This window comes from Chlamydotis macqueenii, chromosome 3 (assembly GCF_036417535.1).
Source record: "Chlamydotis macqueenii isolate bChlMac1 chromosome 3, bChlMac1.mat, whole genome shotgun sequence".
Classification (NCBI taxonomy): domain Eukaryota; kingdom Metazoa; phylum Chordata; class Aves; order Otidiformes; family Otididae; genus Chlamydotis; species Chlamydotis macqueenii.
The window spans coordinates 76,260,283-76,273,841 of NC_141558.1; the positions used below are offsets into that span (position 1 = coordinate 76,260,283).

The 13,559-nt window shown below is 38.0% G+C and overlaps 1 protein-coding gene across 1 annotated transcript in view; it reads left to right on the forward strand.

Moving 5' to 3' along the window:
• The window catches only part of USH2A (usherin), a 386,243-nt gene that overhangs the window by 272,406 nt on the left and 100,278 nt on the right, over positions 1 to 13,559 (forward strand). Inside the window, exons 43-46 of the mRNA XM_086744172.1 lie at positions 1,419 to 1,582; positions 3,687 to 3,896; positions 5,247 to 5,449; positions 7,224 to 7,336. Coding sequence (XP_086600298.1) covers positions 1,419 to 1,582; positions 3,687 to 3,896; positions 5,247 to 5,449; positions 7,224 to 7,336 — 690 coding nt within the window. The remainder of the gene's footprint in view (positions 1 to 1,418; positions 1,583 to 3,686; positions 3,897 to 5,246; positions 5,450 to 7,223; positions 7,337 to 13,559) is intronic.

Here is a 13,559-nt window from a genome sequence, read left to right on the forward strand (position 1 = left end):
TGCTTTCTTGCTGAAAGTCACTCCTCATTTTCATCCATTGCAATAACTGATCACGGAGCCATTCTTTTACCCAATCCTGCCCTAGTGTCATTTCTTTCTTAAACCATGTTTGAAATTCTACATAGAGTTGCTTTTGGTTTTAGTTTAGCTCATTTCAGCAGCACTGATGTGTGCAACAGTTATGTTAGGAGTTCAGAGAGGGTAATAAATTCTGACAAGGTCTCAGTGACAAGTCATTAGGCACAATGACCTTTTGGGTTGAATGAGCTATGGCTGGAAAAGTGTACCTGACCCTTGGATACACCTGAACACTTCTTTTGGGGAGGGTTCTGCAACCTGCAGCTATGTATTTGCAGTCAGCAACTCAGGATGAGTGTGTGGTTGGAGAAAAGATGCTGCAGAGAGACACAAGCTTTATTTTTTCACAGAAAGAAAATCCATATATCAGCATCTATTTTCATTCATGTAATGTTTTAAGCATGTTTCAGAATCAGTGAATTTTCATTGTATTCCTGACAGAAGTCTATTTTCATAATCATGATTTTTTTCAGATGGCTTTTTGTTTTCCAGTATAGTAAGCCAAACTTCTTTACTTTCATTGTTGCAAATATGGATGTAGAGAAATCTCTAAATATTTGGCATTTACTGTATGTTCCTTATTTGTGTGTTTGTAGACAGTTATCCCAAAGTGCTGCAGCTTCAGTGAAAATTTGAAAAAGATGATCCTGTGTTTCTGTGATTATGCAGTTTGGAGCTGGGGGAGGGGAGTTTTTTATGCTGGAATTAATTTGAGATTATAAAATTCTGCTTAAAATACGTGCATATGCCATTTGATATAGAGAAGAAATTATGGAGTGACAGTCACTTGGTGTCCTAAATACACATGAAGTATTTAATAAATCTATGTAAGCTGAATATACAGAGTTCTGAAGAAAATTACTTTATTAAATGAGTTTGCATTCTTAGGCACTTTTAAAAAAAAATGTTTTTGTAGTGGGAGAGTCCTGACTGTGTGGTGAATCACTTTTACAAATGAGACTCTGCACGTTAAAATCAATGGGTTTCCCAAAAGAGGAAAAAAGCCTCATTTGATTAAATTCTGATCCAAATTTTGGCAGGTTGCCACTGCTGTAATTACCTATTGAATTGAGCTATAATCTCTCAACACCTCAGAAGCTACAGCTATGAAGAAGTCAAATAATGTGGTTTATTTTTGTTACCACGTTAATGGTGCTGAATTATTTCCGAAAAATAGACACTCCTTTATAGAGTCTTCATTGGTGTAAATCATATGCAACTGCACTTGTTGGAGAGGGAGGGAAGAAACAGAAAAACTTCTGCAGAGGCAGAAGGTTTACAACAAATGTTTTCTACGTCTGCATTTTTTGTTCCATTTAATCATTTTTAAAACGTCTTAGGTACACAACATACGAGTACAAGCTCATAGTGCACAACGAGGTAGGATATACATCAAGTGAAGAAGCGATAGCTACTACATTAGCGGGATTACCAGAGAAAGGAGCTATCCTCATTGCACGTGCTGTTAATCATACTGCTGTAGAAGTGGAATGGTCAAAACCAAGTAAGTGTGCTTAGTATTTATTCCAGTAACTAGATGTTAACCTACCATCACTTATGTTGGTCTGCCTTGCTCTCATAGGAAACACAGTCCTTGTCTTGATTTATAATACACCTAAGTGTCCTTGAAAGGAGAGGAAAGAAACAGGAAAAAGAATGTGTGCATTTTGCTATTTCTCAGTCATGTTTGTATTTATCATGTCCTATTTCTGCAGAACGGGAATAGTGAAAGGGAAGAAATAGTTAATGCAAACTCATGAGAAATCTATGAAGTAGTAGTACACAAAATCCTGTTGTCTTTGTGGTGCATTTCATCTCTTTGTATGAAAATCTGCATACACATTCCTTCAGGATGAGAGGATCTTCTTTCTTTTGCTTTTTGCTCTGCTCCTTAAAATGAATTTCGCCAATTTCTCTAGTTGGCTTGCTAACACAACAGTGGGGAATTTCTCCATGACTTACATGCAAATGATTTTATAAGGACTGGCTGCTGAATTGCAACAAATGTAGTCTATTTTATAATTGCATGCCTGAAATAAGCATGCTTATAAAAACTGACAAATGTAATAGATCTGAAGCAGCTCACTGAAGTTTCATTACCTTAGTAATCTAAACCTCTGACCTTCTAGATGTAGGTAATAAAATCTGTTTTTATTTTCATTCATACCTTAGAAATTTTCTTCATATGTTTGTGAATGCAGAGGTTAAACACCAAGACAGGGTCATTTGCTACTTGAACACCTTATCATATTTTATTACTTCTTATGTTGCAATAAGCATATTAACTATTTTGTATACCTATGTTTCATTTTTTCATAATATTACTTTTAAAATTATTTTCTCATTTTCTTTGGGCATGTGGGAGTCCTTCATGTAAGTTGCCTTGCTAGTTTGCTTTTTTCTGGAAAACCAACTGAAAGTTTCTGCCTTCTAAGGATTTAGGATTTGTATCTGTACCACTTAAAATAAAAATAACATATCACTTTTGATTAAGAATTTCTATGACAAAACAGTGTACTATTAAATCTGAAAATATGCTTTTAGCTTTTATCCATGCTGTTTCTCGGTCAACTGAGTCCTGTTCAGTGGTACAGTGTGTCATCTAAAGCAATATGTATCAGTGCTTAAAGTTTTTGTCATCATTATTCTTTTCCTCTTGGTGCCTACTGGAAATGCAGTTGCATTTGATCTAATCTGAACTTCAACTCTTTGATGAAGGACAGATAAGAGACGAGACTATACCTGAGTTACTAAAAGGGAGAAGCAAGGCTTGCCTGGAATCTTTGTTTATCCACCAGTTCAGACCAATGAATGTCCTTCCCTGTGTAGCCAGAAAATCATACTGTTTTTTTAATTCCTTTCACTGGGGAAGCTAGTGCTGGGCAAAATACATTTTAAGAAGAAATGTGAGAACTTGGGGTTTTTCCCCTGTAAATATAATGCTTCTGAGTGTATTACAGCTTTACACATAGATGGTGCTATCATGCATGTTCTGAAATAATAACATGTAGATATTCGTTTGACTAGAGTAGAGTTGAATGTGACTATAATTAAAGACATAGGCACTACTCCCTTATTCATGGCTAGAGGACTAACACAGGAATTCAGTTCCTTTGGGGAGGTGGTGGAGGGGGGGGCGTGTAGGCATGTGTTTTTTGAAGGGAAGAAGCAAAAATGGAAAAAAAAATATTGAGATTTCCATCTTAAACTAATGCCATAGAGCAATGTGATTTGCTCTCTTCCTTCCGTCTGGGTGAAAGCCATCCTTTCACAGTGGCAAGCTACAAGGTCCACGCACCATTGCTAGCTGTGTTTCCCCTATTAATTTGTTTACTTCACAGATTCCATTGCCATCATGGGAATGTCTAGAGAAAGAAAGCTTTCTCCAGTGTTAGATAGGATGATGAACTGTTAATGATTTCGACAAGTTTGGAAGAGCAGTCTGCATCTCTGCTTATAAGGGTAAAATTGAAGGCACTTGATGAAATCCTCGCTTTTTGTTTAAATAAGGAGGTCTGCATACAATTTGTCTCTTCACAATAAATGTTATTGACAAAAAACTGGCTGAATGAATTTGATTTCACAATGTTTTTCCTTTATTTTCTTAGCACTACAAGATCTGCAAGGAGATGTTGCATATTACACACTCTTCTTGAATTCTACTGATTATAGAAGATCTCTGAGGATCCAGGCTGATGTAAACTCTATAGTCGTAGGTGATTTGCAGCCCAACACAGAATATCAGATATTTTTTCAAGTTTTTAATGGAGCCCACAGCGTCGACAGTGAAGTTGTGCTTGTGACTACCTCAGATGGAGGTTGGTTAGCAGTGAATATAGCTTGGCTTAAAATCTGAGAATGAAATTGATTGATTTTTGTTAGGGTTGAGATCAGTCATCCTTCCATTATAAAATTTCCGGTATAAAAGGAAAAAGGGCTAAAACGCTAAAATGCTTAAGTGCTGGTTGTCATCATGTGGCAGATCAATAAATGGTCCCACTGAGACAGAAGCAAAAGCTGTAATAGGAGATATTAACCCAGTTTGTTCTCATCTTCTCCTGAATGCTCCTATCTGTGTGCACTAAGTTTGGAACTGAGTTCATATCAATAAATGGTGGAATTTAGAAACAATTAATGGGTTTTTTTAAAAGATTTGCTCTGTGAAGCGATATGCTTTTGACATGGCAGTCATACACAGGGCCTTTCCTGTGTCACGAGGAACTCTAGGTGTAAGTTCAGCCTCAAATAAAATTCTTTGAGTAATTTCTTTGCCAGTGGGTAAGTGCAGGGGGAGGTGCAGGGGGAGGAATAAAATTAAAAAAATAATTGTGAATCTGAAATGTGTTTAGAATGGTCTTTCTAATCTTTTTGCTTTATAAAGTCTCATTATAAACATTATAATATCATTACCTCAGAAGCAAGTGTTCCAGGTCATTAGCAAAGCACTTTAAGTGAGGATTCCATTTCCTTTCTGATGCCAAAGGTCAGCACCTTTTGTTTATAAAATAGAATCGATTGCAAGGACAATTTTTCAACTTGTAAGGATGGGTTCTTATGATAAAAATAGGTCTTTGCATGGTTATTTCTGACATGCTTAGATAATTATGTAATTTAATGCTAAGGAAGGTGTTAGTTTTTTTTTTTTTTTAAATAAGTGTTAGACTTCATCATTACCTATAGTAATCAACATTCAAAACCATTTACATAATGACAATATTGCATATTGCTTCACAGTGCTTGGGCTATGAGGCTGATAACGTCACGTTCCACCAGACATAAAGTATTTTGGTCTCAGGTTTTGCTTTAAAAGCAAAATGCTCTGGTTTTCTCTTTTTTTAAGGATTAGGATTGGGGAGATATAAAAATAATGTTTGTGTATTGGCAGTGCAGATGGGTGAATAATTTATCATCGTATCTCACTGGCCACATACTACTGATGATTGACACTATGCTGCTGGTATAAAGCATTTTACCATCAGCTCTCATGGTTTCTAACTGAGAGTATAATAAGCCAATTTACAGAAGACTACAGACTGTGATAACTTCATCAGAGGAAAGCAGATAAGCAGTGAACCCTTTGCTAAACCTAAATACTAATCTGCATTTGGTTAAACAAGTGCTTTTGCAGAGACAGCTGGAGTTTATTCAGTTTCTTCCTTTATTTCTAGAGCCTGAGGGCATGTTCCCTCCAGAGGTTGTCATCATCAACAGTACAGCTGTACGTGTCATCTGGACATCGCCTTCAAACCCAAATGGTGTTGTCACAGAGTACTCTATCTATGTAAATAATAAGCAGTACAAGACTGGAATGAACGAGACGGGGTCCTTTCTTTTAGCAGATTTGTCTCCATTCACTGTATATTATATACAGGTTAGAATATCTTTTCTGGGTTGTATAATGTACTTCAGTTTTACGTAAAACGTGTATTTGCAAGCAGAATATTGTTTCATTAATTTATTTACATACATGGACATATATTTGCACTGATGTTTGTGTGTATATACATACAAAGCATAAATTTATTTTCAGCGTATTTTAGGTCTGTGTACACTTTTCATAATACAAATTTCCATTCTTTTTTCAAACCATCAAAACTCCATTTACTTTCCCCTAAATGCTCTGTGCTACAACATTAGCAAAGCCTCAACATATATTACAAAGAGACAAAGATTCTACTCCTACTCATTAAAAGAAAATTGCAATTGTTTTAGAAACATCAGGCATGCATAATATATCAGCACAGAGAAACACTGCTATTGCATTTGTCATCCTTTTATAATTTTTTTTTCTCCTTATCCTTCTGAGGAGGAAATAGAGGTGATCTCTAAAATCATAGCAGTACTTTTTATGCAGTTAATAAGTACAATATTTTTTCTTTGCTTTTCACTTTCTCGATCTCTATCTTTGCCTCTCTATTCATGTATCTAATGAAAGGCAAAATACTGTATGCAGAATTAAAAAAAAAATCTTTCTATCCTTAAGTTGTATTAATATACTAAAGAAATGCAGTTTGACACTTAATTGTAACTATACCTGTCTATCTCGTTCAAGTTTGCTTTGCTTTTTATATGAGAAGGACTTAGTAGTACGATCTATACTTTGTTCTGAAAATTCCCATCCACTTGCTACATGCCATAAATAAACATCACAGACAGGTATACCATAACAGATTTCTATGTTCCAACCCTTCTGAAACAGCAAACCTCCATCCATGAATACACATATGACTTTCTGAATACTGTTTGGAAACACATTTGTCTTTTCTTAATAACAATGCAAATTCAGTGTACTGCCTCACTTACAGACCCTCTATATTAATTTACCATGGCCACCTTCTCTTTCCTGAGATGTTAATTATTCTTCTCTTCTGCTTTCCTAGTCTTTATACGGGACTATATTTGCATCAATGTGATAGTTAAAACTGAAATAAGATGGTTTAATATTTTTTTTCTTTTGATTCTTTCTTCTGTCCTGGAAACAATATTAGCTTAGATGCATGTGCATCTCACTGCTAATCTTACTGCATTATCTTTCATTCTTTGGGCTCTTTTATTTTGAGTAACTTCTCTGTTGACAACACAGAAACACTTACTATTTTTCACTAACTATTTCACTTTGCCTTTGCTTAGTTTAATCTCAAGAATTGAAGGAATAAGTTTTTATTTCCGTGGCATTTTTCATAACAAAGTGTATGACTCCTATTTGCATTTTTCACTTTTAATTTTCCAGAATAGACATGAAGGAACAGAAAATATTAAGGAAAAATTGTCCTTATTTTTATGTCAGAATATGTGGTAAAAAACTTACTCAAGGCCACGAATCAAAGTTTTTTGGTTTTTTTTTTCCTGTGTTTTGTACCAGATTCTACATATACATACAGAAAGACTGCAACTCTGTTGGTCATAATTTAATAGAGAAGAGTAATTAGTGCAAGAAGGCTGCATGTACCCTTTTTTTTTTTTTTTTTTTTTTTTTTGAAAATGGCGTGGCAAAATGGGATACAATGCATGGGCATTTTCCTGGTTGTGTGGAATCTTTTAAATAGATAAAATAAGATCTTTAGTGAAGAGAGGAGTCTAAACAAGTAACAGAGCTGAACAATTTCTGCAGCTGAGTATGTGAAACTCATGTTCTTCTTCATCAGGTTGAAGTCTGCACAGTGTATGCTTGTGTGAGAAGCAACGGGACCCAGATTACAACTGTGGAAGATGAGCCAAAGCAGCTGTCAGCGCCCATTATTCACGTAATTGGCTCAAGGTACTATTAGTGTAGGTGGCTTTCATATATCAGAGCGATTTGTGACTGGAATGGGGACCAGAATGTAAGATTGTCTTCTCTCGGTTGAATAAGGTGCATAAAATAATTCAGTATACAATTTGAAAACATTTTTCATGGTTGTTATTTTTGGTCTTGGAGTTTTTGGCCAAAAGAGCAATTGAAGAAATCTCACCCTTGGTTGATTGTACGTACCCATTTGGGTATCACTGTACTGTGATAATAAATAAAGCATAAGTGGAAGTAGTTAAGAGACGAAGTGTAGGGGAATGAAAATTATCACATTTTGCTGTCAGTTAAGAAGAAGAAGATTAATGCTCAGGGAGCAATGCAAGGCTGATAATGGAAACTTAGAATAATTGTGGGTAAAAAAAAGAGTCACTTATCACAACAGTAAGAATTAGTAAGCTACCTTAAAAGACATTCATGTCTATGTCTCCTTGAACCACTGTTTGCAATCTGCCTATCCACTACATCCACAGGCATGGGCAACCTTCTTAATCGTAAAGGGAGCATCAGATTTGCACTTCTTAGAAGCAGCCAAATAGTAACATATACAGTGATTCTTTGGGAGTTAATATATTCCAAAGACAGACTAAAACTAAGCTCGTTAACACATTTTTCAGAATTATACCAACAATAAAACAGTTAGCCTCCTGTGTGTATGTTATTGTTCATGTGATTTTATTACACTTCTGGTGGAGTATGCTCATTAGCAGTGTTTCTTTCATAGAAAGAAAAAAAATATCTTAAATAACAAAAATCTAACATTTGAGCCTTCAGAAATGGCCAACAGAACAGATTTGTTTCTCCAGTCTCTTAAGGACTTTGGTTTGCTGTTTATCATTTCTACGTTTTGCTTGAATTCAGCATTTGTCTCTGTATAAGGGTGAAATTAAGCTTGCTATTTTTCTGTCACACATACAGATATAGTCAAAGCTTGTTTGATGATAAGAACTGAATTCAGGATCTCATCTTTTGCCCTTGGCTTTAACTTATGTATGCCTTTGTCTGTATTGTCTGTACTGCAAACACTTATGCATGTTTCTGCTATTATATATAGACTAAATATGTCATAACACATGAATGCAAAAGGATCAAAAATGCCTTCCTACTTTATAATCTGCTCAGCCAGAAACAGACTCTGTTTCTACAGTGCCTTTTCCTACATGTCATATTATCATCAGCTGTTCTTATATCCCAAAAGAATACTAACTACTGATCGATTGCCCGGACATGTCTGGCCGTGGCCTACACGTGCCCCGGGTAGTTCATTTATTTGCCACGGTGGATTTGCTAGAGTGGAATTTAATCAATAGCTAATTCATTAATTCTGGTCCTCGAGTATGTAGGGATTGTGCAGTATAAAAATGACTGGCCGGCTTCAGCTTTGATTGAAATATGACAAACACTACAGCTGACAGCTTCAGCAGGTGCTGGGCTGAATATGAATTTTGCTTATTTGCCCTCCATTAAAGCAAAAGCTTGGGTGAAAAAACAGTTTGTGTAGACAAGAGGACATTTTAATACATATCTGTCATCAGACAGAGAAAAAAAGGCATTTCTAGAGTATAAGCTCATGGGATACCTGAGATATAATACAGACTGTGCAGTTTATTGTCTTTAATTGGAATCATAGTTTTTTTCCCTCTTCTGAATTTGTTTAGGGGGCTGTATTATTGATGAGAATGCTGTAGGATAACGTCTTTGTAGCATTCACAAATAATTGTTTTAAAATTTGCCTCAAGATGCTGTATGACATAAATTATATTTTCACCCACCGACTTCTTAGAAGTCTTTCTGGTAGCAGCTCCATCCACACTGTTCTAATGAAGGTTATACCACTGGAGCCATTATAAATACCTTACTTTTCCACCCTTTACAGTTAATAACTCAGCTTCAGGCTGAAACTTGGCACAAAAGGTCACAGTTCTGGAATTATTATTTTATAATGCCAAACTTCAAATAGAAAACAGTATGGGATCCAGTCCTGAAGTCCTAAGTCAAGTTCTGGTTTGTTATGTTTCTCATCTAGGTTTTGGGGTTTTTTTTGGAGGGGGGTGACATTGGGCATCTTTAGGTAGAAAAAAATCCTGTTGAAATCAAGTATGCTTGATTTGTGTCTGAAGAGAAATATTGTTTTTTGTTACACAGATTAGAAAGTTCTCCAAGTACTTTATCCATGTGGATGCTGACTTAAAGTTTATGTAGTGGATTAAATTCTTGTGGTATGTTGGAAAATAGTTCATTTCCTTTTAAAATACCTTTCTTCTTTCTCTTGTTCCTTGTAATACAGCTTGCTTAGTTTTTTCCTAATAACAATACTTAGTAGCAGCTTTGTTCCTTTCAGAAAGCTGAAGCACAATGCAGATTAATCCTGACAGAAATTCTGTTCAGTACTTAATTAAAAGGTTGATGCCTCTGAAAACACCAGGTGGCATAAACTAGGGAAAAGCCTTCAGAGCATCATGAAGGAAGAGAGGGAGAAAGAGAAACCATGGTCAGGGTGTAACAGATAAGCTCAAAGAAGATAAAGCCTAAAGCTAGATAAGTTATTTAGTTTGATGGTTACTCTGAGGGTGATGAGGCACTGGAACAGGTTGCCCAGAGATGATATGGGTGTGCCATCCCTGGAAGTGTTCAAGGCCAGGCTGGATGAAGCTTTGAGCAACCTGGTCTAGTGCAAGGTGTCCCTACCCATGGCAGGAGAGTTGGAAATAGATGATCTTTATGGTCCCTTCCAACACAAACCATTCTATTATTCTATGTTCTGTATCATGGAGTCTGGGAAGATTTCTGTATCAGATACTGTTTGTGGGTGAATGAGCTGGAAGAACTAGCTCAAATTAACATTAGTGAGAAAGATTTTAGAACAACTGAATAAAACATATAGTAATAAATTGTTGGGAGGATGTTATTTGCTCAGGAGTTCTAAAGGAGCTCAAATATGATAGTCTTAAACTACTGTACTGTGTAAAATAGCCTTAAACTACTGTACTGTGTAAAATAGCCTTTAAATTGGTCTTGGTACATGAGGATTGGAAGATGAGACAATGTAGTGCAGATTTCTCCAAGATGATCTGGGAAACCAAAGACCAATATGTCTGATTTTCCATACTGGGAAAATGGTGGAAAGTACAAATAAAGGAAGGGATTCATAACATGAAATGCTGGGGAAGATTGCTGTGGAGTCATGTCTAATGTGTATGTCCAGGCAACATACAAATCAGGTTTCTCAAGTATGCTTAGTTTATAGCACTTTACTTGAGGTGTCCAAGGCAGTGTTCCCATAGAGGAAACCTAGTCACTGTCCCTACTTCACTAAGGGGAAAACAAGGCACGAGAAAGATTTCATGAAGAAGTTTGTAGCAATAATAGAAGCACAATGCTATTTATAAGACTTTTTGTACTGTATCATACCACCTCTCTAATTATGTTAGTACTGCAGTCCATGATACAGCAGGTAGTTAACTCCTGCACAGTAATGTTGAAGCGGTTGCTCAGTATGTGTGACCTTGTGATGAGGAAAGTATTTCATCCACTGGTCACTACTAACAGCAGTGTTCCCTATCTTAAGAATGTCAAGTGAATCTTGTGATTTTTCTGTGACTTTTTTTAATTCCAGCTCCTGAAATCAAAGTCACTGAATCTTAAATTGGATGTGAATTTTTAAATTTAAGCCGCGTGTTTGATGAGACTAATAAAACATTTGCTTTCAAGATTCAAAAATGAGGCCTTATTATATTCTTAATCTTGATGGATAAACCTTTACTACTGAGTTGAGGAAAAAAAAAAATCAGGAGGAGTTCTTTTCATGGCTCATGGATACTCGAAGCTAGTGATACCTGAAGCAGGCAAAAACCAGAATTTGTTTTCTGAAGTCTGGCTTACCAAAATCTGTTTGATGTTATATTAAACCTGAAATACTGATATTTTTCATGGATATAAAAAAGTAATATTTCTACCTGGAAATGTCAGATTGAATTTTCTTCACATGCTTGAGGCAAAGGATTTCAGTTTGCTCCAAAAGCAAATACACCTTTGTGGATCAATTTGAAATTGTTCTTTATCTCCTGGAAGTGCTGCAGTGCTTCATGGACCTTGTAGTCTGAAGCAATTATTTTCTATGAACCTGGTTAGACTGCCTTTTCCCTGGCAGGTCAGCCCTACTTCAGTATTTTCGCCACATTGACAGCAGGTACAGAAGGGACTCATCCAGCATTTGAACTATTGTAAATGGCACATGCTTGAAATGAAGTTTTCTCTGGGAAGACAAGGACTATGCGCCACATGCCAGGTGTTGTACATCTATCTGTACTCAGAACATGCAAGTCTGCTTCTGTAGTTTGGGCTGTGGGCACTTACCAGCATAGGCGCAACTCCCATTTACCTGAGAGGAAGTAACTGGGGATGAAGAGAAGGAGAGGCTGTGCAGGCTCTGTCCCCATGTTTCTGCAGCTGTATCAAACGCACCATATGTAACACAGCTTGATGCATGCTAATGTGGAGGTTCTTAGAGCAGCCTGGAGTATTTCTTCAGATGGAGGGGGTGTCAAAAAAAACTCTGCAGTCCTGTGAAAACCCTGCTGATTTTTTTTCAGCTGAGCTATGCATTGTTCTAGTTGTGATGCTATCAAAACCACCACAATTTGTGTTCTGGTTTTGTTAGTGAGGGGGGGCCTAAGGTGGCAGCTTCTGTAGGAAACTGCTAGAAGTTGCTCCCCTTTGTTCAGTGGACTCGGCCGGGCCTAGGGCGGACCCGCTGCTGGCCAAGCTCGAGACAATTGGTAGCAGAATGTCCCATGATAATGCCTCTGAGATAACGTATTTAAGTAGGGGAAAACAGAAAAAAAAAAAAAGGAGGAGAAGTTGTGAAGCAGCTGAGCAGGGGGCAGAGAGGGGGAGGCGCAGGCCTCATGGGCCTTGCAGGCCTCACCCTCTGGCCTCCCACCGGGCAGCCGACTGGGCCCAACTCAGCCCGGCCTGGCTGCAAGAAGTGGAGAGGAGATGAGAAGGAAGTGAACAAGATGTAAAAGGGATCCTGAGAGGCGTCTGCCAGCCTGTTGTGAGGAACAGCTGCAGACGCCAAGGTCAGTGAAGAAGGAGGGGGAGGAGTAATGCGGCTCCTGGCCAAGATTCCTCTGCAACTCGTGGTGATGACCATGGTGGAGCGGGTTGTCCCCCTGCAGCCCATGGAGGTCCACGGAGGGGCAGAGATCTACCTGCAGCCCATGGAGGACCCCACGCCAGAGCAGGTGGATGCCTGAAGGAGGCTGTGGCCCGTGGAGGGCCCGCTGGGACAGCTGTTCTAGAGGGACTGCACCCAGTGGAAGAGATGACCCACGCCAGAGCAGTTTCACGAAGGACTGTGGCCCGTGGGAGGGACCCCACGCTGGAGCAGAGGAGGAATGCGAGGAGTTCTTCCCCCGACAATGATACAGCGGCATAAAACAACGTGTGATGAACTGACCGCGACCCCCATTCCCTTCCCCCCCCCCCGTGCCGCTCAGGAGGGGAGGTAGTATAGATAATGTTAAGCCCGGGAAGAGGGAGGGGTGGGGGGAGGTTATCTTGTTCCCTGTCTCATTCTCCTGCTAATTTTAGAAATAAATGAATAGTTTTCCCCAAGTCGAGTCTGTTTTGCCCGTGATGGTAACTTTAAGGATTTTTCCCCGACCTTATCTCAAACCTTGAGCCGTTTTTCTTATATCATCTCCTCCTATTCTCTTGGAGGGTGGGGGGAGCGAGAGAGAGACTGCGTAGTCTGGTCCCTATCGGGGCTGAACTACAACAATTTGCCATGGTGAAAAACATCAGAAGGTGTAGATGTAACTGAAACATTCATAAAATTGTGAAGGAGTCTGCTTCTCTGTGAGTCATTATCAGAGGGTCATACTGAGTTTTACCTTTTCGGTGGCCCTGGCCAGTGAATTGTCATGCCACTTAATTTTTGTGTAAAGCTGCAGGTTTACACAATACCAGACTGTGTCAGCCCGGAATGTGTATCTATAAATTGAGTAATAATAATAAAGTGATTGCTTGTTAAAAGAAAGAAATACATGCTGAACTCTGCAGAGAAGGCAAAATGTTCAAATCATTGCATCAATTCTTAGGCCTAATTTGAAATTATTTAGAGAGAAATATGACTTGCAAAACTGGCACAATACTTTGAAAATATACCCTTGAGGGTCTGAGCAAAACTTGC